Source organism: Canis lupus, chromosome 20, assembly GCF_048164855.1.
Source record: "Canis lupus baileyi chromosome 20, mCanLup2.hap1, whole genome shotgun sequence".
NCBI classification, from domain to species: Eukaryota; Metazoa; Chordata; class Mammalia; order Carnivora; family Canidae; genus Canis; species Canis lupus.
Genome location: NC_132857.1, coordinates 58,735,813 through 58,758,991, shown reverse-complemented (window position 1 = coordinate 58,758,991; position 23,179 = coordinate 58,735,813). Strand labels below are relative to the sequence as shown.

The 23,179-nt window shown below is 44.0% G+C and overlaps 1 protein-coding gene across 12 annotated transcripts in view; it reads right to left on the bottom strand.

Annotated features, from left to right (window-relative positions):
* The window catches only part of FMNL2 (formin like 2), a 261,812-nt gene that overhangs the window by 63,273 nt on the left and 175,360 nt on the right, over window positions 1-23,179 (bottom strand). For all 12 annotated transcript variants that reach the window (XR_012013348.1, XR_012013349.1, XM_072789227.1 and 9 more), the window contains exons 6-7: window positions 20,081-20,233; window positions 241-349 (exon numbers count right to left, since the gene is read on the bottom strand). Coding sequence is in view for 10 of the 12 variants with exons in the window: in XM_072789227.1 (XP_072645328.1) it covers window positions 241-349; window positions 20,081-20,233 (262 nt within the window). In the remaining 2 variants the exon portion in view is untranslated. The remainder of the gene's footprint in view (window positions 1-240; window positions 350-20,080; window positions 20,234-23,179) is intronic.

The window sequence follows — 23,179 nt, the reverse complement described above, 5'->3', positions numbered from 1 at the left end:
CTATGACTGTAGGAGAAAACTATCTTCCGTAAATACATCACAAAGGATAAATCCCAATTAAAATACAGGCATTGAGTTAAACCTTGAGTATTAAAACGAACCAGACCCTTTTTAGTAGAATAGCATTAAATCCTGATTTTTACTTCAAATAGAAATAAGACAAAGAAACCAAAGAGGACATGATATAAATCTGACAAATTGAGAATTTTTTTTTTTTAAAGAATCAGAACACAAACATACCTGGTAATTCATGATGGCACGTAAACACATGATACACACGTGTACATCATCCTTCTTACTCACTAATCTTGAATTTTTCAAGGTTCTTCTGCTTGGCAAAGTATTATATCTACAAATAAAAAGGGAAATTTCTATAAAACTATAGATTACCTTCTCAGCACAGGCACATGCACTTTAAAAATGGAACCTGTTCTCTGTCTTTGCCTGCACCTGAGTGAGGACTGCAGGTTGAAGCCACCACCATCAAGCCCATCGCCGCAGAGCCATGTCCGCAGGCTGCAAGGCCTACATGATTCTGTGTCCGGTCATCATCTAGTCAAGCCAGACACTAGGGACAAGGAGACTCCATCTCGTTCAGGGCACATAACGCATCGGATCGTGCACAAGGTCCATGAACACCCCAGGCTCCTAATCAGGAAGCCAGGCGAGATTTGCAGACGGGACTGAAGCGACACGTCGGCCGACTGCGTCTGCAACCCGGTGAAGAGTGAGTTTACACACAGACCTGGAATCCTCTGGCCCAAGGTGAGCTGCACCTTCGCGTTACTGCTCTCAGGATTCCCTGTTGCGAGTTTAGGCCTCGGCAAGGCCTACATCAGCAACTCGATACCAGCCTGTGATGCTGGACTTTAAGGATTCAGATGCCTCCTCAGCCCGAGCCTCGCTGAAGCCAGGCGTGGAGGCCGAAGCAGAGACACGACAGGCTGAGATTCCACCGGGCGCAGCGGCTTCAGCGTTAAGGCGACTCGTCCTAGAGCCCGCGCCGCTCGGCCCGAGCTCCCGCCCGGGAGTTCCGAGTGGACGAGCGCCCACCACCACGCGCGGGCGCGCCAGCTCTACGCGGGCGCCCACGTGAGGTTTCCTCTGCAGCTCCACGCCCGAAACACACGCCAATTTTTAAGAACTGTCACCTACTCTCCTATAGCGTCAACTGCAGAAATGATCCGCAAAATGAGCCACAGGCCTGCCTTCTTCTTGAGCTAATTAAAACATTTAAAGGAAGTTCTGATGAATGTTAACCGCTTTCAAAAGTCCCGCAGGTCCTGGCTAAGAGCTGAAAACTGAATTGACAAGTTTGTCTGAAACGGTTTCTCTGAGCAGCCCTCTTAATTCCTTTTCTTTTCAAAAACTATGAAATAGAAGATGATTTTTTCACATAAGCCTACGAATGACCCAAATATACTTGCGAAACGCACTTCAACGTGTCACTTGCCTCCATATACCTCAATGTATAAAACTTAGCTTGCTTATGCTAGCCTCGGGAAGAATGCTTTATTATTACCTTTTTACCAAATGACGTGCATCAGGTCTGTTTTACATGCATATGCATAGGCACACGTGTTAAGGAAAAACAGAAGAAAATATGCTAGAAATGCAATGAATTACATAGTTGTTATCTCAGGTGAGTGTAGATTTTTCTTTTTTGTTCACACGTAATTTCTAATTTTCCTATAATTAGAAAAACTTCTATAATAAAAATAGTTTACCATAACCAGGGGGAAATAAAGAAGACTGCTTTATTTAAGGACTTCCTGCCTTATACACACTTGGAAATAAAACTGCAGCAATGGAGGCTGGCCTAATTCTCTTCTAAATGCAAAAAAACAAAGTTAAGGAAACAAATTCAGATTTTCGTGATAGTAAGCATAATTTCAATATCCAAATACAACTGTGGAACATGTCCCCTTGCCACAGCCCCAGCCTGAGCATGTCTGCTCACACACTTCACGGAGGGCTCAGGAGATTGGTGCCTCTTCAAATAGTAACCACACGGCCAACCTGGCCCAAATGCATGTGGTCTTTACTCTATATGAGAAAGCTCCCCCCACCCCTGCCATTTCTTTGTATTTCTTTAATGGCTTCACTTACGAAGCATAGGAGAGCTGACGAGACAGTCAGCATTTTTCATTGGAAGCAGTGGCTACCAGAGCAAAACAATGATATCTCTGATTACGCTTAAAAAAGAAAAAAAGAGGGCAGCCCGGGTGGCTCCAGGGTTTAGTGCCGCCTTTGGCCCAGGGCATGACCCCGGGGTCCCAGGACCGAGTCCCATGTCCAGCTCCCTGCATGGAGCCTGCTTCTCCCTCTGCCTGTGTCTCTGCCTCTCTCTCTCTCCCCTCTGTGTATTCTCATGAATAAATAAATAAAATCTTAAAAAAAAAAAAAAAGGTGATTTTTCAAGGGAATCAACTGTCTTCTGCTAAATTATATTTATGTGCAGCAATGACTGCAGATCTACTGACCAAAGCAAGTAACTCCGTAAAGAAGATGCACAAGTCCCTTCCACACAGGTGCAGATTTCTGCATCACTGTCATAGACATTTGAATGATTTTGCCAAGTAGACCAAACATACACATCTAATGTATGATGTAAAGTATGACGTAAAGATCTCTCTTTAATGAGCAGGTTCCTTCCTTTCACTTATTAATCAAGTTCTTCAGCTTCAGGATTTTACTAAGACTCTAAGAAGCAGATGTGTGTTTGTCATTACTTGCATTATTTGTAGAAAGTAGCAAAAATGGATTAATTATAATATTCTAATTACTTAGCAGCAAAAGAAGGTTTCTATTTATTCTTGTAGGTAGGTAATCTCAAATATACATCCTGGATATACACTTAAAATGTATTTAATATAAAACAGCACATGAATACTTACAATATTTAAGGATCTTAAAAATATAGGTCAATAAATAAGAACAATGTGTATTTTATTTATTGATATTCTCTGCTTAAAAATATATAGATAAGCATTTTTTTCTAAGGTGTAAGGCATTTAATTTAAAATTTATTTTTCTCCCATTTCGGTTTATACAAATATGGAGAATTAAAGGCAACATTTGAACTTGTATTTAAAATCACAGCTTCAGGGGGCGCCTGGGTGGCTCAGGGCGTGACCCCGGGTCCCGGGATGGAGTCCCACATCCAGCTTCCCACATGGAGCCTGCTTCTCCCTCTGCCTGTGTCTCTGCCCCTCTCTGGGTGTCTCTCATGAATAAATAAATAAAATCTTTAAAAATAAATAAAATAAAATGACAGCATCACAATATATTTTTTTAAAACACCACTACAACCAATAATGAAAAATCAGCACTGAGAGCCAAAGGAGATCTGTGATATCCTTTAGACAATCTTTCCTGATTCAGATCAGTAAATTGAAGCCCAAAGAAATGACAACACACAGCAGATAAAAAGTAAGAGACAAGACTCCAAGGGTGCTCCCTGGGATTTAGGGTAGCCTCTTTTTACAAGTTGCAACTCAAGCACAATCTGTCAGGTTATCATGTGCAAAAACTACCGCCACAGCCATCTGTGCTGGCAAGTTCTTTGTCAAATGTTCACATCCGTCATTCTGACAGCACCGGGTCTATATAGGTGTCATTTCCCCACTCCCAGTAATGATTTCACCAGGCAGGGTTAAGGCTCAGTTTGCTAAGAACAGCAGCATCTGGGCATCTTTTTCAGAACACAGTGGCCAATGCACTTGGTAAGCAGTTTTTGTTTTTGTTTTTGTTTGAAGATTTTATTCATTTTTAGAGAGAAAGCATGTGCAAGGGGAGGGGCAGAGAGGGAGGCAGAGGGATAAGCAGACTCTGCACTGAGCATGGAACCTCGGCTTGATCTCATGTCCCTGAGATCATGACCTGAGCCGAAATCAAGGGTCAGATGCTTAAGGGACTGAGCCACGTAGGCGCCCAGGAAAGCAGTTTTCTTTTTTATTTGACAAAAAGTGAGAGAGGGAGAGCACAAGCAGGGGCAGCAGCGGAGGGAGGGAGAGGAGCAGGCTCCCCGCTGAGCAGGGAGCCCGATGCAGGGCTCGATCCCAGGACCCCAGGATCATGACCCGAGCCAAAGGCAAACGCTTAACCGACTGAGCCACCCGGGCACCCCGGCAGTTTTCTTTTTAAATCTTCACTCTGTATCACTTACCAGAAAAATGAAGTGGGTCTTTTTTTTTTTTTATTTAATAGTAAATTTTGCCCCATATTTTGGAATTATTTTTCTAAAAGAATTTTCTCCCCTTAAGTAAATGCACCTGGAGAGAGATCACCAACTCTTGACCTCTGCAAATACAAAGTATCTGAAAATAATTTAGGATCACGTTAAATCCCTTAGGTTTGATTTTAGGGACTGTGCCATGGGTTAGCATGTGCATTACTCTACACTTCAACACGCACATTTTGTGCATGTTTAATAGATTTAAATCTATTTAACTAGACATTTAGTTTATTTGCTTTAATGATCAACTGAGTAACATCACCTTTTTTTAAATTTTTGGATACTTTTAAATTCAGCTCCAATGTATTGGAGTACCCAAAAAACATGTCCCTGTGTAGCTGATTTGAATAGATCCTCTTAAGTTGACCTAAAATACCAACAAGAGTTAAGACTAACAATTTCCTGGATCCACTTAACTGTAACAAGGTTACCTGGACAAGGTGAGCAATCTAAAGTACTGGCCTCGATTAAGGAGCTTGTGTCGTGATGAGCACGGAGCGACGTATGGAAGGGCTGAACATTATACTGTATACCTGACACTAACATTATACTGGGTTAACTGGAATTTAAATAAAAACTTCAAGTACTGGCTTCTGATGTTCTCTATCAGCCACAGGAAATCAACCCAAAACTTGTGCTTAAGCTCCAAAGTTGCTTTTATTAAGCATCTCCTATTTATGCTAAACCCTACTAAGTGTTAAGGAAAAATGAAAGGTAATGAAAGATGTTGCTTCTGCCTTAGTTTAGGAAGCAATGGAGAAGTATGTTGATAACCCCTGTATGAAACGTGCTCGGTGCGCATCAAACCCAGCCCCACCTTCCGCTGCATGCACGTCTCCATGTAGGATATAAGCTGAGCAGGACACACCCCTGCACAGGACAACATGGTACAGAGCTGACCAGTAGGAGGTCAACCCGAAGGAGGTCATTTTCTCCTGTAGGGTATCATACTCAAAATCCCCATAGAATCAACCTTTTCTCAATCAAGCCAGGTCTGACGGAGCTAACACAGACCTCTTCCGGGAAACGGTCTTTAGGCACATGAAAGTTGCTTTTAAACAGGGTTCTAATTCAAGAAGTAAATCTAAAAAGAATGGACAAATTGTGGGGTGAGTCTCATAACAGTGACATGATAATGAGCATCACTGAACACGAACTGCTACCAAGACGGATTTAAAACGTACCCATCTCTTGTGATCCTTGGAGTCACCACTTTGGTCTGTATTTCTAGTTTTCTACAGTGGATTTGTGTGACTTTCCAAACAGAGGGGGGAAAAGCTGCATAAAAACAGCACTTGTGGATGGTCGAGAGAGCTAAGGTGTGATCACGATGCCTTTTCCACTTCAATCACCCTGGAGGATGTTTCCCCAAAGGCCTCTCGGGTGGAAAGCGGGTGTCTCTACCTTCATAAAGCAGGGTTCACATTTCTATGGTGTAGGCCCAATTCCACCACAACACACGAAACAAAAGCACTCAGTATCATCAGAAAAACTGGACTTTGAAAAAAAAATCTTTTTCCCTGGTGCTGCGCTTGTCCATGCGGACATCCAGAAGGCTGAGTACGAGGATTACTGGTTTGCACACAGAGAGGACGACGGTGACCAGTGAGCCACGGGGCTCACCACATGTACACGTTACGCAGATTCCCTCAAGGTCAGGCTGGAAGATCACAGTCATCATCAGTCACCAATTAAAAACTCCGGGAGCTCAAGACCAGCCATCCCAAGCACACGCTGCAGGCACAGTCACGCCGACGCACGTAAATGAGGTGCAACACACCGCAGCTGAGACTGGCCTGCGTCCGCCCTTCACGAGCGCGTCATCCTAGGTTAGCTCTCTGGACAGACCTGAGCTTTATGCGGGGTTCGGTGTGTGACTCCGCAGGAGGTGCGGGAGCTTCTGGGAATCTAGGGAACTGGCACATGTACCCTCGCAGAATTATGCGCAGTGAAACAACTGCTACGATCTTTCCTTCCTGAAGTCATGATGAAACCTCATAAAACAGAGGCTACCTGGGCCGAGCGTGTCTGGTTCACTGTGCTACTGTCCCCGAGAGGCAGCACTGGCTTCCCTGGTCTGGGACACCCGAGGCAGCCGAGCCACTCCCGTCCCATGGGATTCTGATGGGTCCCAGCCTCCGTCAACAGCTCATGGGGATGTTCCCGTAACAGCAGCGTACAACTGGCTTCTTGGCCGGTTCTCACTCTCACGGTGCATCACAGCTTAATGTGGGAGGAGGCGGAGGACAGGCTTGGAAGGAACCTCATTTCCTTTCGGCCCGTCCGCCGGCTGCCAGGCTGATGGTTTTTCACTGTGATTACGGAGCTGCTGGTTTTCCAGGCTTCTGTGGAACTGGGGGGGTGGCGGGGGGAGTCAGGGCAAGTGAACTGCCACAAAACCAGCTGTTCTTACACCAGGATTCACTTGTTTTTCCTAAATAAAAGCTCCCCAGATTGCTGCAAGACTAGCTAATTCCCAGAATTCTGAAAAAGTTGATTCTGGCATATTTTGCCAGTTGCCTCATTGTTTTTATGGATGACAGCATTCAGAGAGTCCCTAACGTCCAGATCAGACGCTTAGAGACCACTTTCTGCCCAAGAAAGTCCTTCTGAATATGTGTTAATGAGAGCAGGTCTAATGAGGTCCTGAAACAATCAGGCCTCTCTGGTGACTCAGGGCAGCTTCCTGGAGACACGAGGGTTGGAGGGAACACTCTCAGATTCCAGAGGAAAAAACAAGGGGACAGACTATTTAGTGGAGGGATGGGAAACCAATGCCGGGACCACCAGAACATAGTCCCTAAATGCTGGCTGCCCTGAGAACCTTTCTTCTCGCCTTTGGGCACACAGAGCTTTGGGGCTCTGGATGCCTGGATATAAGAGATGTTTTCCAGAAGGCAGAGAACAGCCCCGAGTCCAATTTCTGGAGCGCCTGCCATTTGTACAAAAAAAAAAAAAAAAAAAGAGAGAGAGAGAGAGAGAGATGAATATTTAGGTTTTTTGTTTTTTGTTTTTTTTTTTGAGGTCTCAAGAATTTTAAGAAAAGCCTGTCTTTTGAGAAGTCATTTTGACCAAAACCTTAGAAGGGAAACCAATACCACCAAATTTCCCAGACCTTCCTCATTAACTTTGAGAACTCTCTGCTATCCTGTCCAAAGCACTGAATTAAAACTAAAATGTTCCCCTAGCATTTGAAGAGGAGACACTGTCTTGGAGGAGCTGCCAATTGGAATTCAAAAAATTCTGTGACTATGGAAAAAAACCAGATCACAAAACGGACTCAAGATCAAAACCAAACATAAATGGCTCCAATCGCTTGCATTAAATGTAGGCACCAGCAGTTATACGTACACGAAATAATAAAGAAGTCCTAAGTCAAGGCTAGGATAACAGGCACACGAAGCTCAGCAATTTCTACAAATGCCTTTTAAGAACCACTAAACAAAACATTTCCTGTTTAGTGCCACTGTGACAGGTGCCATCTGAGCCCCTGCTTCATGCGCGGCAACGAATGTGCTGAGAAGCAGGTGGTGAACGGCTCGACCTGCACAGAAGTGGTAGCAGGTGCCACCGGGAAAGGAGGTGTTGGTTTTAAAAGCCCTTCAGCAGAATGACGGATGAGTGAGCTCCAACCCGCCGACTTAGTCTAGTAAGAAATGACAAGGCAAGCAAAACCTGAAATTTTGCCTCCGGAAAAAAAAAGACTGGCAAGCCTGGCAAAGGAAAGCCAGGGCAGCTGCTGCCTGGAATCTGCCTACTACAGATCAGACCCTAAGAAGTTCCCCTGCCAGGCACACGTTGGCAGCCTGAGTCACACATACTGTTGGTTAGATTCTGGTTAGACTCATGCTGTGCTGTCCTTCAACCGCTGCTCACTACGAGAGGGTCAGAAATGAAGCTATGGTCATTAGGAACTAGCTCCTCATGTTTAGGGATATGACAGACAAGTCGGACGACATCAAACTAAAAGGCTTCTGCACAGAAAGGAAATGAAGTAAAAGGTAACCTACAAGATAGAAAAAAATATTTGCAAAACATCAATATCCAAAACCTCTCAGGAACCCCAGTACTCAACAGCAAAAGAAAAAAAAAAAAAAACAAATAATCCAACTTAAAGAATAGGCAAAGGACTCGAACAGGCATTTCTCCAAAGACGACGTACAAATGACCGACAGTATCTACAAAGATGCTCAACATTACTAATCATCAGGGAAATGCAGTCAAAACCACAATGTGACATTCACCTCACTGCCGTCAGGATGACTGTTACCAAAAAACCCCACAAAACAACAACAACAAAAACCAAGAGGTTCCAAGTGTTGGCAATGATGTGGAGAAACTAAAACCCTTGAGCGCTGTTGGGGGAGGGGGGATATAAGTTATACAGACACTATGGGAAAAAGTAAGGAGTTCCCCTCAAAAACAAAAATACAACTGCCATATGATCCAGCAACTTCACTTCCAGTATTTATCCAAAATAATTGAAATCAAAATCTCAAAGAGGCATCTGCACACCTGCACGCACTGCAGCATTATTTGTAACAGCCAAGACGCAAACACAATCCAAACGCCCATCAACAGATGAGTGGATAAGGAAAATGTAGTTAAAAAAAATAATAATTATGTGACACAGCAGCGGTGGTAGCTGATGCTACTGTGTTAATCATGCTGCAATACATGAATTCTTCAAATCGACAGGCTGTACATCTGAAAGTTCCACATTATACAATTAGAACTCATAAAAAATATTATATATTCACACACACACAAACACTAAGTCATGAAAGACAAAGCAAAGATAAGGAACTGTTCCAAGTTAAAGGACGCTACACAGACACAACTACTAAATGATCCCTGCATTGGATCCCGGACAGATAAAAATGAAAAAAAAAAAAAAGTAATGGAAGACAGTGGGATAACTGATGAAACAATCAGACTGGACTAAGAAAGTGTCAATATTGAAACATTCTTATCTTGGTCACTGTGTCGTGGTTAATAAGAGTAGGTCTTTGTCTTAGGAAATCTACATTGGGATAATTAGGGGGGAAAAGGCACAATTCTGTAACCTGCTTTCAAAGGGTTAGAAAGGGTGTATGTTTACAAAAGCAGATGCATAAACAGAATAAACAAAATATTAATAATTTTTAAATCTGTATAAAGAGCATAAGAGGGATCACTGTACTCTTCTAATTTTTTCAAATTTTAAACAGTATCAAAATAAAAAGTGAAAAGTAAATGTAAATATATCCAATGGAATATTAGTGGTTTAAAAAAAAAAAGAAAAGGAAATCCTGCAACGTGTACCAACAGGGATGACCCCTGAGGTGTCCTAAGTGAAATAAGTACAAACATATGAGCCTGTTTAAAGGTATCTAAAACAGTCCAACTTTTATTTTTATTTATTTATTTTTTTAAGATTTTATTTATTTATGAGAGACACAGAGAGAGGCAGAGACACAGGCAGAGGGAGGAGCAGACTCCACGCAGGGAGCCCGATGTGGGACTAGACCCCGGGTCTCCAGGGTCACGCCCTGGGCTGAAGGCAGACGCTCAACCGCCGAGCCACCCGGGCGTCCCCAGCCCAACTTTTAGAAGCCGGAACAGAACGGTGGTTGCCAGGGCTGAGTGGAGGGGGACACTGGAAATTGCTAGTCGATGGGTATAAAGTTTCAGTTACACAAGGTAAGTGCTAGAGATCTGCTGCCCAACACTCTGCCTGAAGTTACCAGTACTGATTTGTGCACTTAAAAATCTGTTAGGAGGGTAAGATCTCATGTTAAGTGTTCTTAAGACCATAAAAAAATAAAAGGAGATGGGATGCCTGGGTGGTACAGCCGGTGAAGCGTCCGCCTCTTGATTTCAGCGCAGGTCACCTCAGGGTCCTGAGAGCGAGCCCCGTGTCCAGCTCCATGCTCAGCACAGAGTCTGCTTAAAACTCTCTCTCCCTCACCCTCTCCCTCTGCTCCTCCATCTCTAAAATAAACAAATCTTTTAAAAAATAAATAAAACCAGTATATTTAAAAAAATAGGTGATGAACATGAGAATGAAGGATACATAACGTGTCCACGAGAATTCTGGAGGTACAGGAGAAAGGACACTGCTTCGGAACAAAAGCCAGATTGTCCAACGGTGGGTACGTGCAGGGATCTACGCCTGCAAAGCATCCAGCACTTGGTAAACGCCAAGGGAAGCCGCTGCTCACCTGGCGATACCTTGAAATAAGCCTGGTCGGCAACCCATTGTTTTAACTACATATACTTCTTTTTGGACACTCAGACCTCCTCTCGTGGGTGGGCTGCGTGCGTACAGGTCTGCCTCCCCCCGTGACCCCGAACTATCCACAGACAACAAATTACTGTAGAAGCTTGAATGAGTGTTTCCTGGTCTGACCTAAACCAGACTTTCTCAGAGTCTGGCAAAAAAAAAAGTTTTTTTTTGAAAGTCTATAGACTGTTCTTGCCAATAAGTGTGAAGTCGGTAATATCGAAGCCCTAATGGCAACTGGAAAAGGGCACATTTTTTTCTCTTACAAACAGTATTTTCAAACAGTCTAACTATTCAGATAATCAAGCTAATATCTACCTATAAATAAAACTCAGAAAAAAAATTTTTAAAAATAAAAAATAAATAAATAAAACTCAGTAATTAGAACTTCCTTAGAAGTGAAGGTGAGGGTTCAACTCAACTGCGACGCAATGCCAACTGGGTATGTCACACAATTTGGCATAATTTTATTAGTCTTTTATGGTTCCAAGGTCTGGGCTTAATATAACTTTACCAAGATTTGGGGTTTTAGGTTTCCTCTCTTACCCTTCAGACATGACATCACTTGGGCATATTTCTTCTATCAATTAAACTCATAAAATATATGATGCTGAGAAAAATGAAGCAAAAGCACTTTCTGATGGTCTCTGCAGCCAAAAGAAACAGAGCTCAAAGAGCTGAATCCAGACAGTTCGAAGTGGAGGTAAAGAGAGAAAGGGAAACAGAGGATAAGGAGGGCGGAGGGAGACACAGACAGAGGCATACAAACCTCCTAAGGAACCTTTTTTTATTAGTTACTGAAATTTTCCATTTATCTACATTTCCCATCACAGGACCAGCTAACAACTAGAACAGAACCTGTGAATCAAAAGATTTCCATATATGCTTTTTGAATGGAATAAGTGAACAAACAGGCTGCCAATTCATCACATGAAGAGTCTGAACTTTCTGGTTTTTCACTGAATTCCCTTTGACAAAGGCATTTGCTACTGAATTGCTAATTAATCCATATATATCCCCGTGTGAGGCTGTTCAAGGAAACCGCCTATCTCCTGTGACCTTTAAATAGAAATATTTCTATGTTTATCCCAAATCGCCCTCTTTTCACAAGCCTTCAATAGATCTTTGCCAATGAGCTAAAATGACAATTCCTGGCCTGGCCTTCAAAATATTACATAAACTGGCTCTAAACTGCTTCCAGCCAGACTCATCTATTCATTGTTTCCTAAACAAACCATGTGGTCTTACCACTGAGCCATGGCTCGCAACACCCACCCCCCCTTCCACAGTCTATCCTGCAAGTCCTACTGCTCTTGCACATCCAGACCACGTTGCGAATCTTCCCTAGGTTTTACTGTTCACTCTAGCTTCTAAAGCTCCATACTTTGGTTTTGGTTATACTCATGACACTTAACAAAAGTCAGGGTGCAGGAGTGCACGCGCACGCACACACACACACACGTATTTTCTCAATCAAGTCATAAAAACATTTGACATAGAAGTCAGAAGACTAATTACAAATTCTGGCTCTAAAAAAATACAAAATAAAAAAATACAAAATAAAAAAAACACACAAATTCTGGCTCTAGGACACCTGGGTGGCTCAGGGGTTGGGCACCTGCCTTCGGGACCGAGTCCGGCTCCCTGCATGGAGCCTGCTTCTCCCTCTGCCTGGGTCTCTGCCTCTCGCTCTGTGTCTCTCATGAATGAATAAATAAATGAATCTTTAAAAAAAAAATTCTGGCTCTATCACTAAGTATAGATAACTTCTCTGAGCCTTGGCTTTCTCATCTGTAAAATGGGACTAATAATCCTTGAATACCTCCCAAAAGGTTTCATGAAGATGGGTCCTTTAGCAGCCATGGACCATATACAAATAGTTTATGTATCTTTCTGCAGCCCCAGCATGTTGGCAAAGCACCCTTCACATACTGATAAGTCTTGTGGATAAAGGTCCTGGACCAGCTGTAGGAAGTTCCTGAGGCATCTTCGATTTTTCCCTCAATCCTATGTGGTTAGCATTGACCGACTACTCACTATTGAGCCAAGTTCTTTACAGGAATTAATGTAATCTCACAACAGGTGCGTCCGGTCCCTGAGCCTCGTCTCTGCCAACCAGAGGACTGTGAGCAGTACCCCGGCCGGACGACTTCCATATCTCAGCCTCTCTCAGTTGGTCTTCCATCGGAGAAAAGACCCGACGAAGAGGTGAAACAAGTGAAGTCGGAGCTTCTCAGAGCGGGAAAGGTTTGACCCACCTGCCAGTGTGGCATATGCACCACAAGCTCTAATTAAAGCTGTCACCACTGTCACTAGCAGGGCCATTAAAACAAGCTCCTAGCTGAAAAGCCGAAATGTGTACACTCTTAACTCAAGTACATTTTTTCTCTTTTCTCAACTTGAAATAAACAAAAGAATACAAAAATCTGAAACACAACAGCCCAATACCTTCGGTTGTCTCTGCTTAGAAAATGTGCTGAAGAGTAAAACCGAAAGTCTGTCGTTGCAGATTATTTTTTTACAAAGTCTGCAAATTTAGAAAGCCTTTATTTTATAGATAATTACTACATTTTCTGGAACCTCAGATCTTCAGGACAAAAGTCTATCAGGTTAAGGGGTTTCTTCAACATTTCTCTTCCCCCAGAAATAATATTCAAGGGATACCTGGGGGGCTCAGCAGTTGAGCATCTGCCTTCAGCCCAGGGCATGACCCCGGGGTCCTGGGATCGAGTCCTGGTCAGGCTCCCCGCATGGAGCCTGCTTCTCCCTCTCCTGTGTCTCTGACTCTGTCTCTCATGAATAAATAAATAAAATATTTTTAAAAAAGAAATAATATTCAAATGCTGCCTGTAATGACAGTCTCCTCATTCTTTCTTCTCCCACTTCTTTTCTCTTGCTTTTTGTTTTTACCTTTTTATTTTTTTTGTCTTTATTCTTTATTTTCCTTTTCTCTCTAAATTCAGTGGTAATGAAAATTTCAGTCAGTACCTGCCATCTAATCTGATGAACAGAGAGAACTCAAGCTTTGAGAATAACTTTTAATCTATTTTTCTTCATAGTTTCTTCCTCCTTTAAGTTGGATTCTATGGAAATAGATTTTTCAGTATCTTCCCATACAGGAAGTTTGAGTTAAGAAGGAGGAACACATTAGAACAAAAATACAGATTACAACTCCCAATAACGAAGACCATTAAAGATCTGAGTTGATTTTGTATAACTTGGGGGCAGAAGAGGGAAGCAAACAGAGACTAGCTATCATTTTAGAAATTGCACACCTAATTTACACAAACTGGCAAATGATCAGAACGGAGTTCTCCTTGTGAATCAAAATGAAAAAAAATGCTTTAGCTTCTGAATGCACAATTCAGAGATTTTTTTTCTAACCTCCTATTATAATGGTTCAAAGCTAAGAGGTTACATGACTTTCTTCCCCAACAATTAAAATTCAAGGTAAAACGCTACTGTTGAAATAAAAGAACTTGAAGGGGCTTCCAAGAGCTCCAGTCTTCTTCTAGAATACCTCTTACTTTATGAGCAAACGGGTACAGAGTTGTGTTCCCACATTATCTGAATATGATCAGGAAAACTGCCGCGAACCCAAGTATCTATTGCAGTAAAGCCTCATCGACGGCATATGGGCCAACGGCCCGCGAGGGACTTGGTCTGCAGGACGCAGGTAGCTCCTTGGAGAGAAGGGGCTTGGCACGGCGCCTCGCTGACGAGATGTATCCAACGAATCATGCCTGAGACCCCTCCAGATTCCAACTTGGCTGTCTCTACTAATGATTCTCTTTCTCTTCAATCATATACAAAACGTTCTCTTTACCACTGGGACCACCGAGTCAATTTCAGAACATCTTACTTGGCCTTTGCTCTATGTCCTAGGTTGTCGGATACCCTCTGCATAGGTCCAAGTGTCAGCAATCTTCCCCCACTCAACATCCAGTACATTCGCCAGGCTCTGCACACTTGAAAAGATCAACCACCTCATACGATTTCCGATGCCACTGCCGAACAAATGAAACCAAACTCGAAAATTCAAGATTCTTTATAATGTGGCCTCTCCCTAACGGACTCATAGGTATATACTACATGTGTTTTAGGTCTGTTCCAAAACATTATAAAATTTTTTTTTGAGAAAACCTCACTCATAATCTCCCCTTTGGTTAAAAAAAAAAAAAAAAAAAAGACTGTTTTCTTTAACAACCTTCCCTTTGAATGCCATCCCATCTGCAAATAGGTGACAGTCAAATTGCATAAATACAGAACTTTTTGTCTTACTCTTGTCATTTGTTTAGGAAACACCTTTTCATGTTTCTGTTTTGTGATAGCTAGATTGATCAGCTACACCGACCAGCATGTTGACTGGGGTCTCTACGAGCTCCTCGGCATCTTTGCCTGAAGTAGAAAAAGGCTACTTCTTCTGAGAAGTATTAGCAAATGCTCCTCCTGCAGGGCACAACTCCCGTAAAGACATGTGCACACCCTGATGTGAAAACAGGTTTCTTACTGAAGGTAGAGAAAAAAAATCATCCTGTGCATAAGCAGGCAGGATAATATGGCTTAGAAGCTGGATTTGAGCCAGCTCACTTCATATCCTCCCTCTCATACTCACTGGTTGATCCCAGGCAAGCTGCTTAACCACCAGAGACCTCAGTTTCTTCTCAGGGAGAAGAAACTTCTCCTATTTATTTCTCTTATAAAACCACTGTGAGCAGTAAATCACGGAAGGTCCTTAGAACGGTGCCTAGCACGGAGGTGACACTCAGCTTTTCTTCCCAATAAAAATTATACCAATGTTATCTACATCTTTGTGACTATTTTTAAATACTCTAAAAAAAAATCAGTTCCATGAAAAAAAAATATGCATCAACAAAGATCTAAATTTAAAGTCCATCTCTTTGTGTAAATTCACTAAAGATATAGGGGGTAAATGGAATGGTGACTATTCAGGAGATCTCATTCCTTTAACATAGTAAGCTCAGGAAAAACAGTGAAATTTGTTCTGGGAATCATAGGGATAAATACTTACAGAAGTTAACATCTTAGAGGAAATGTGGATCCTGATTTCCTCAACACACTGGGGTCAGTTGGAGTGACCTACAAGGCCTTTCCAGCTTTGTTTGGATGTATAGGACCTAATCTCTCCATTAAATCACCCTCTGCCCCGTCACAAAGCTTCTGTTCTAGAAAAGACAGGCTCTTCCCCTTTTTCCCAAACATGCCTCATCTTTGCTGTAAGCTTTTGCTCATCTCCTGCTTCTTCACTTTACTTCCACCAGAAGCACTTTCCTCAGCCCAAACACCAGCTCTGGCCATCACCCAAAGTCCCAATTAAAATCTGACCCCTTCTTGCAGGCTCCTAGTGCTCCACGCATTTATTTATTTTATTTTTTATATAAATTTATTTTTTATTGGTGTTCAATTTATGAACATACAGAATAACACCCAGTGCTCATCGCGTCAAGTGCCCCCCTCAGTGTCTGTCACCCAGTCACCCCCACCCCCCGCCCTCCTCCCCTTCCACCACCCCTAGTTCATTTCCCAGAGTTAGGAGTCTCTCATGGTCTGTCTCCCTTTATGGTATTTCCCACTCATCTCTTCTCCTTTCCCCGTTATTCCCTTTCACTATTTTTTATATTCCCCAAATGAATGAGACCATATAATGTTTGTCCTTCTCCGATTGACTTATTTCACTCAGCATAATACCCTCCAGGTCCATCCACGTTGAAGCAAACGGTGGGTATTTGTCATTTCTAATGGCTGAGGAATATTCCACGCATTTCTTTAAAAACTCAAAACATAGGGTACGTGGGGGGCTCAGTTGGTTAAGTATCTGCCTTTGGCTCGGGTCATGATCACAGGGTCCTGGGATCGAGCCCTGCATAGGGCTCTTGGCTCCTCAGGGAGCCTGCTTCTCCCTCTCCCTCTGCTTGTGGTCCTGCTCAGGCTCGCTCTCTCTCAAATGAATAAATAAAAACTCTTAAAAAACTCAAAACGTTTATTTACTGTCTGTGCCACTCCTTATTTAAGTCTAATGGCATTAAACGTTCTTAAAAATCACTTTCTCTTACACCTGAATTAATACAACCTTTGTCTTCAAAAACCTAGCATCACACATGTGCATATAGAGCATCACTTATTGTAGCTAGACCTACAGCCACATCAACAGAAATCTTACCTGAAGGAACACCCTGCTCTAGGCTTACAAGGAGCACAATCCCGGTCCTCTGCATCCACATCAACATTTTTACCACTGGCCAAGCAGACAAATTCATGGTAACACAGAATGTAACAGCTAATATAACTAAAGGTCAATGTCCTGCCCTAAAATTTTTAATCATCCATTTTAAATAAACAATAAAGTCTGAAGATAAAGAGGAGAATGTGCATCAATGTTAAAATTTTGTTTAAAAACACTGTTTTTGGGGCACCTGGGTGGCTCAGCGGTTTGGTGCCTGCCTTTGGCCCAGAGAATGATCCTGGAGTCCGAGGATCGAGTCCCACATCGGGCTCCCTGCATGGAGCCTGCTTCTCTCTCTGCCTGTGTCTCTGCCTCTCTCTGTGTCTCTCATGAATAAATAAAATCTTTAAAAAAATAAAATAAAATAAAAGCACTGGTTTTCTTTGTCATTAATAAACATTTGTAAAGTGTTTTAGATTTCTTAAAATCTCATTTCCTTTTCTAAGTTTAATACTTTTTGCCAGGTGATAGAGGACAAGACTATGGAATCTATGTTATTATCTGGAGATTAAGATGAGGAAACTAAAAATCTGCATTTGGATACAGAAGACATATTCCCATCAAACAAAGCTACCCGAATAAGCTACAGAACACGAATTAATACCCTTGTATCGTTTCCCCCAAAACTGTAACATTAAGACCATACACCTTCAAGGGTCAGATTCTTAAACTAAGGAATCATAATATGATAACAGAGTGCATCCAAGCGTAAAAGGCAGTGGGCTTTACTCCAGTACAGGGTGATGGTGAGCCATGACGTTATCATATTATAACATGGGGAGCAGTCCTGATGCCCTGCCACCATGCACTACAAGCTCTCGTGGGTATCATGTGCACCCGTGACTTACGAGATTTTCCGGTTTGAAGCCTCATCACCAGTGTGTAAACTGAAGCTGCTCCAGAGGCAACAGGGGGAGAAGCAGCTCTGGTGGCATTTGAACTGAAGATACTCAGGCAGAGAAACCAATCTGGTGGCGGCGTATGAAATGAATGGAACCGGAGCAAGAGAAGACAGTAGGACAGGAAAGAACAAAGTAGAGGAAGAGAAGACAATCAGCACTGAGATGGCGGGATGAAAAAGGACGATGCAAAGAAAGCCAGAAAGTGAAGGAAGTGTGGGGAGCAAAGCAAGGGGAGAGGAGGTGGAGGAGGAAGAGAAAAAAAATGTAAACAATCTTTGAGTTTATGAAAAGCAACATGTACCATATGCCTGTACTTCGGATTGCTGTTTTGTTTTGTTTTAAAGTCACAGATGCTATCAAATAACCCAAGGAAGAGTCAGAATCCAGGCACAACTCCATGTGCTGGAGTATCACTGATCTGCACTGTTAAGCCTCAGGCCAAGAAGAGGCATGAAAGTTACTGCCGCGTTGATTTTCTGGAGTTCCTAGAGCCCATGAAGGAAGAGTCAAAGGAAATCCTAATGTTCTGTTCCTCCAGAAGAATGTGATGTTGGTTCCTTGGCTGGTCATCTTCTGGCACATCTGCTAGGTTCTGAGTCTCTTAGAATAGCATTTCCATCACGTCTCTCTCTACATGTTTGGTCTATTTTTCCAATTTAGAATGAATTCTAGCAAGGTCTACCTTGAGCCAACTGTCGAGCAAGTGAGGCTGGACACGGATGTCCCTCCCTGGACCACGCCTTCTAGGGTTCAGTCCTCCCTGAATCAAAAAATTCCCAGATTTTATTGCCTCCTTCATTATTCCACAAACTACATGATCTCAATGAACAGTCTTCAGTAGTTCAAAACTAGGCATAATCAATTATTAATGAGAAAAATGAATACTTATTAAGGTTTTGGCTGGCCCATATGTGATACATTCCAGGTAAGAAATGGTAAAAAAAAAAAAAAAAAAAAGGCAAATTAAAATGTGCTTTGTCAATTAAATTCCTTGCACATAATTATATCTATACTAACGGTAAGAGTTTCCATTCGCATATGAAGGTCATTAGGGAATTCTTCGGGCACGAACGCCCTTTCTTCAACTTCCAAATCAGCCTTGTCCACATGTAAAGTTGACGCAGACTAGCAAGTCCTATAGCTCTTGGCCTGTTGCAAATACCACGAGATGGAATGAAACACTGCTCTTCATTATTACGGAACCATTCAAAACCCATTAATATTCCTGGCATTTCCAAACACGGAAAATCTGAAAGGTTGATTGGAAGCATCATATTCAAATGTCAAACCCTTCAGCAAAACTGAACTTCATTATCGAGGTATTAACTTTCTTTGACCAGAACCCAAGTCAAAGGGACAAGAGGTTATTAAAAGACTAATCACATTTAAAGTCTGAAAGCCACATTTTCAGCGATTTGCTACTTGACACACGGACCCTACGACCAAGGACCCAGTACCCATGGGGATCTCCAACACTGACAGGAGCAGCATCCACTTGCCAGCTCAAGCCTGAAATAAGGGACATAAAGTTCTCAAGCTGCAAAGAATAAGCAACAGTGGGGAAGGAGGGGCTTATTAATAAAAATTTTATTAGACGATTTATGAACTTGCTCTGGATGCCACCTCTATCTTGACAGGCGGAAGTCCTGATTTACCCATCCATGGATCTTCACGCTAAGTACAGTGCCTGGCAAATTACAGAAGCTCAAAAAATATTTTCCAGTGAATGAATGATTGTAGGTAAGAGTGAATCGACCATCTCAGTGGTAGCACACCTGTGAGGCGTACAGGCAGGCAGCACCGGCCTTCGTTAGTGCGGTGGCATTTCAGCCATGAATGACTAGAGAGGGCATCCTTAGGGGGACACAAGAAGTCGGCAACTGAGCACACCTAACCAAAGGAACACTGCCCTAAAAAGCATTTATTTAATAAAAACGATCACTACAGCATTTCACACGTACACCTAGGGACAAGTCCCACAGAACACACTCCTGAACTACCACTCGAAGAAGGGAGAGGAGAAGACTATGAATAGTCAACAGGGAATTCTCGAGATCCTCAAATCTCAAGAGGTGCTGCCCCTCCCCGGACAACGGAGCCTAAATCACAAAGTTAGCATTTCCCTGCTTTTGAAAAATTATCTGTGCAGGAGGCCACTGCATTCCTTGCATTTGGTAGAATTTTCCTTCTGTGCCTAATGAAGTTGTGGTGTTTCCTGAAAACTATTTAAAGCTGCAGAGTGTTGCCCAAGTGATGATCCCATGAACCCCTGAAGAAACTTCCATGGGCATCATTGGAGACGCAAGTGCTGTTGGAGAGATTCAGCGTAGGCAGCCCAGGATCACCCACAGAGCGAGGCCCCCTGCTGCCCCGCATCCCCTACACACCCTACACACCCTACACACCCGCCTCCTCTGAGTCAGGGAACTCACCGCAGCGCAGAGTGTCTTCCTGAGCGGGATACGCTGTTACCCACGGGGGATGGCAGGTTGCTCCCTCTGTGCAGATCCTCGATGGACCTACTCCACGGCTTTGATTTGTCCACCGAGCTCTCCACAGTGCTTTCCACACTTTCAAAATCAAAACTAAAACGAAAGAGAAATGCCGCTGAAGACTTAAAAGCTCCCAGTCCCGCAAACACATGGATTTGCATGACATGCTCCTTCCTGTCCACCCTACCGTGGGTGGTCTCTGCAAACAGGGAGCCCCGGAAGGGCAACCCCAAAGGACTCCCACGGACTCGGTGTTAGCTTCGAAAATACAAAACGACAAATACCAGGCAAAGCAAAAGAATAGTTGAACAAGGGGGGAAAAATAAATAGCAACGTGTTACGTGTATCTTACTACAAGGCCTACTAAGTCGCCAACTGCTGACACTGCCATGGTGGAAGGGAAGGAAAGAGCTTACAGCTGTCTTCATTTTGCTTTAACAAGTCAATATGTAGGCTTCTACTAATTTATTCCTACACATCAATTTTCACTGAGCATTTTCTCCTAGTGTGTTGGCAAGCGTGCTTTTCCAACCATATGTGATACATTACTTGCAAAGTTATGGATTTTGCTTTGATTTTGGAATCTCTTCCCAATGTGCTGCACTTTAAAGCAGAGCTGGTGTTTCTCTGACATTCTTTGAGGTTATTACTCATGTTGACCATGTTAGAATAAATGGCAAGTTGCTCATTCTTGTATAATTTTAGGAACAAGATTTTTAAACAGTCAGGCCTTTGTATTCTATGCATTTTCCCAGAGACAGTAGCTCTGCTTTCTCAAAAAGAAAAAAATAGTTTATCAATTGTTTCTACCTCTAGTTCTGCCCAGAAACACCTGATTAGACAGAGAATAAACAAAAGGCAGCTACAACTATCACCATACGGGAGATTGGGTGGCTATCGGGTGGCTCTCGCAGAGGAGACCCTAACGATACATATTGGGAATAGAGGGTATGACTTTGTGTAAGGGCAGCATCACCAAAATAAAATGTTTTGCTAGAACCGTCATCTGTAAGCCAGGCAGCGCCGTCCTACTAAGTACTAACCCAGGGGGCGGCCCCTAATGGGTCGTCAGTCAGTGAATGGGTCTGGCAATTGTGTCCGGGCGGAGGCTCCGGGGCCTGCGCCTGCGTGGGGAAGTGCCCCAAGCCAATGATCAGCAAGGAGTTTTTAGCCCATTCGTTTCAAGAAAGAACATGAATTAGGCTCTCTGCATGATTTATCTAAATACAGCAAAACAAAACCGAAACTGATAAGCGGAGAATGTAAAGGTAATGCTTTAAGAAAAGTAAAAAATAAAGGAGCAGAGCGGGAAACCAAAGCTCTGCATTCTGATCGGCTGCTGGCTCGCTCTCATGCGGTGCCTCCCCTCCCCACGGTCTCAGGTGCGGACATGCGTGGGAACCGCGCACACGGGCTCCCCGGCTCCCCGGTGATGCAGGTAAAAGGCTAATCGTGGCCAACGTTCCCTACACAGCAAGCCCAGGCCGTCCTTCCCCAGCCGGAGCTCCTCAGCTACTCCAGGTCCTAAGCTCCGCAGCGGGTCCAGGGCCCATCACTGCGCTTGGTGGGGAGCACGGAGGGCGCGGAGGGGGGCGGTTCCTGACACACGGGACACAGATTAGAAACGACCTTTGGAAGAAAATGCCGTGAACACCAGGACGGTCTCAGAGGACCACCTATTAGAAAGAGGACTTGTCCGTGGGTGCTCACACTCTAACCCACGTCAGATTCGGGAGTGAGCAAACCTGGACCGCCCGGGCCAGGCCAGTGTGTTAGACCTCCGGTTTGCACGCCCGCAGGGAGGAGCCAGGGAGTGCCGAGGCCAACATCTGCTCAGGTCCCGGAGCTTCCTTGGGGTGATGCAACACCCAAACACGTTCCGGCCTGTTGGGAGCATCCAAGACGGAGAGAGCCACCCCCGGCCAACACGTCTTCCGGGCAAATTAAAAATGCAGTATCACTTCCTCAGTCTGTGTGTGCGTGAGGGAGGGCGAATCTGGATACTACGTGTTCTCTGACTAAAGGAAATGTGGAGAAGAGACTGTCTCATCCAAAGGTACAGTCTTCACATCTGTTGTAAACCCTTCCAGAAGCCTAGCAAATGGGAAAATGTTACGAATTCACAAAACACAAGGTTAAGTAAATTGATTTTCCTTCCTGCCCCGCTGCAACTTCTCCCCCTTCGCCTTACGAAGGGCAAGGCCCCCCAACACACACGCACAGAAGGCAAAATAAAGGGAAGCCGGCGGTGTGCTCCCCCCGCCCGCGCCGCCGCATCGCGTCCATCTGCCCCCGGCCCCCTGCACTCAGCAGCACGCGCGGGCACACACGCAGACGGGTGCATACACAAGGAGGGAAAGCTCCGAGCTCTGTGCGTCTCGCCGTCTCCGCTCACGGGGCGGCATCGGCCTTCGGCGCCGCGAGGGCCTTCCACGGGCGGCGGACGGAGCGGGCGGCGAGGGCCCCTCCCTGGATAAGGGCTCCGCCGGGGATTTTTCTCCCCTTTTTACTTCTGCCTTAAAAGCATTTCTAGGGCAGCCCAGGGGGCTCAGCGGTTTAGCGCCTTCGGCCCAGGGCGTGACCCTGGAGACCTGGGATCGAGGCCCACGTCGGGCTCCATGGAGCCCGCTCTTCCCTCTGCCTCTCTCTCCCTCTCTGTGTCTCTCATGAATAAATAAATAAAATATTTAAAAAATAATAATAAATAAATAGAACAGATTTTCCCACCTTCATTTTTTTTTTTTTTTAATTTTTATTTATTTATGATAGTCACAGAGAGAGAGAGAGAGGCAGAGACATAGGCAGAGGGAGAAGCAGGCTCCATGCACCGGGAGCCTGATGTGGGATTCGATCCTGGGTCTCCAGGATCGCGCCCTGGGCCAAAGGCAGGCGCCAAACCGCTGCGCCACCCAGGGATCCCGATTTTCCCACCTTCAAAAAAAAAAAAAAAAAGCATTTCTAAAAGCGATTGTGTGATTTGCCCTCCGCTACTGGGGTGGAAGCCAGCCCCCCCAGCCCGAGCACGTCTGCCCCGGGTCC